Here is a 2,735-nt window from a genome sequence, read left to right as displayed (position 1 = left end):
GCCAATGCTAAAATGCACCATAATTTTTATAGCCTTCAATCTTGTTTGGTTACAGAGCTATAAATAGAAAATCACCGTATAGTATAGATCCGTATTAGTTACAGAGCTATAAATAGAAAAATCAGACCCCTCCTGCCACAACTACCTGTTAAATCTTCTCTTTCAGAATTCATTAATATTTCTCTCTTACGTTTAATTATATATTACCTATAACCAATAGAAAATGAAAGTTTTCATCTATCAAATGACATAGTTACAACTAGCTTGGATGAATTTGCAACAGCTCTTGTCGTATAGTTAGAAAGCCAGAGTTAGGGGAAATTGCCTGCTTTTTGGATGTTATTAGTCTATGTTCTTTGGTGCATTATTTAATTAAATAGAAATTATTTAATGCACTACTACAACTGGTATAAAATATGTAGGCTTAAGTATAATCGACAGCAAGAAAAAAGATGATTGGGTAAGTAATTTATTTCTTGTTTTTAATGTTCATTCTTTATTGTTATTATAAAAGTAACTAAAATCTAAAAATGAGGATCTTTATAAGTTAGTTAAAATTAAATTAGGTAAAGTAAATAATAATATAATAAAAATGTTTTACGAGGTATGCACTCGAGTAGCACGTAGATAATGTAATTCTATAGTGAAACGTGAGCTGCATGTGCCCCGAGTGATTTACAACTTTTTATAGCACAGATAGTAGCTAGATAAGGTTCAAAGGGCAATTAAACAATAAAATGTAATAATACATAGATGTATAATGTTAAAGCTACTTAGGATAAGCAAATGTAGTTTCATGTTAAAATTTGAAGTCATTCTAGAATAATAAAGGGTAATTTAGATTGATTTGATTTTTTTTTTGTGATTATGAGGTTATTCGAATTGACCAATTCCATTTTGAGATATGGTAGAGAAAATAACAGATAAACTATAAAGTTTTAATGAAAAAAAAACGTTTGAAGTGTACTTGGAAGGTTTTAGAGATTACACAATGGAAATTTGAGATTTTTGAGATGAGGAAAAGTATCTTTAATTTTAATATGAAAATTATTTTGTATACGGATTATTGAAAACAAATACTCAATATATTCATGGACAAATCTTTATTTTATTTTATTAAAAATACTTCACTAAAAATATGATCTTTATAAGTGAAAGACTTACAATATTAACTGCCAAATTTTGTGAAGATATACACACTATACTGAAAGTTAAAAGTATTCAATCTATAAAGACTTTAAATGAGTAGAAAGAGGTCACGTGGTTGGTCAAATTGACCGACTCCGTGTTGAGACAGTTAAAAATACTTAAGATAGAGGAACGTAGTTTGATGTTATAATTTGAAGTCATTCTAGAAAGAAAGAAAGGGTAATTTAGATTTATCTATTAATTGACCAACCTTGTATAGAGTTAGGGTAGAGAAAATAACAGATAAAATGTAAATTTTACTGAAAAAAAAAGTTTGAAATGTAGTTAGGAGGTTTTAGAGATCACGTAAATCAAATCTGAAATTTTTTGAGGTGAAGAAAAGTATTTTTAATCTTAACATGAAAATCACTTTGCACATAAACTATTCAAAACAAATATTCAATATATTCAGGGACAAATCTTTCTTTTTTTTTTTAGTTTATCTAAAATACTTCACAAAAAATAAGATTTTTTTTGTATTTGAAAGACATAATGTTTACTGAAAGCCTGCCAAATTTTGTGAAGATATAGATACTATAATAAAAGTTAGTATTATCAAATCTATAAAGACTTTATATGAGTACAAAGAGATCACGTGCTCAGTCAAATCAACCGAGCCTATGTTGGGAATATCTTTTAATTTTTTTTTATTCTAAACATGATAAAAAACATAATTTAACTCATTTTTTCACCAACACAGAATATGTTCAATAAAAGATACAAATACAGTATTATTAGTTTATACAAGAGAATTTAGTGAAATATTATTGCCAGCAAAACAGAGGCGAGTCTAAATCAGTATTAGTATCTCAACATCATCTGTTTCACATATAAACGTGAAAATATTTAAAGAAACTTACATCAAACACAAACTGTATATTATACATACAAGTTACAAAATAATCACATCACCTCTTGTTTCCACATCGACGGTCCCACATCCTGATGGTTGCATCATATCCACAGCTGAGAACATCATGTTCACTTTCTGTATAAAGATGTAGAATGCCTGCACCTTTCCTGAAATTTTCTCCAAGGCAAGAGATTCTACTTCCACTTAAAAGAGAGAATTTAACATTATCAGCACTTGGAGGTGTAATTAACATAGTAGTAATCTTGTGCTTGATACAATATTTTAGTGTTAGGGCTTTAGTTTAAATGCACATTTTTCAACAAGAAATATCAAACCATATACTTTTGTTTGACAGCTCAAACTTGTCTAAATTTGATATCCTGTCAATGTTGCAATATTTGTTTTGCAAGTTATTTGAATGCATATGTCAAACAAAATACATAAAATTTTAAAAGGGAAAAAAGAATTAGCCCATCAAGGATGTCCCTTCTAGCTCCCAACTATAACCATCCCTTATTACTGATGTATTCATCCAATCTTTTCTTGAACTCAGTTAAATGTTCTGCCTCTACCACCCTTGAAGGTAGCTCATTCCAAAAGCCAACCACCCTGTTTGAAAAGTAATAGTGTCTAAACTGTAAAAAATCTATGCTGCCAAAATTTGTCCTATTGTTGTCACTGCTAAACACAAAAA

The 2,735-nt window shown here is 28.7% G+C and overlaps 1 protein-coding gene across 1 annotated transcript in view; it reads right to left on the bottom strand.

The window, feature by feature from the left end:
* LOC106473486 (F-box/WD repeat-containing protein 4-like) overlaps window positions 1-2,294 on the bottom strand; it is a 13,193-nt gene extending 10,899 nt beyond the window's left edge. Inside the window, exon 1 of the mRNA XM_013934168.2 lies at window positions 2,101-2,294. Within this exon, the coding sequence (XP_013789622.1) occupies window positions 2,101-2,294 (194 nt within the window). The remainder of the gene's footprint in view (window positions 1-2,100) is intronic.
* Window positions 2,295-2,735: the final 441 nt, after the last annotated feature.

Source organism: Limulus polyphemus, unplaced genomic scaffold (genome assembly GCF_000517525.1).
Source record: "Limulus polyphemus unplaced genomic scaffold, Limulus_polyphemus-2.1.2 Scaffold6215, whole genome shotgun sequence".
NCBI lineage: Eukaryota > Metazoa > Arthropoda > Merostomata > Xiphosura > Limulidae > Limulus > Limulus polyphemus.
This window is presented reverse-complemented; position numbering and strand designations above follow the sequence as displayed.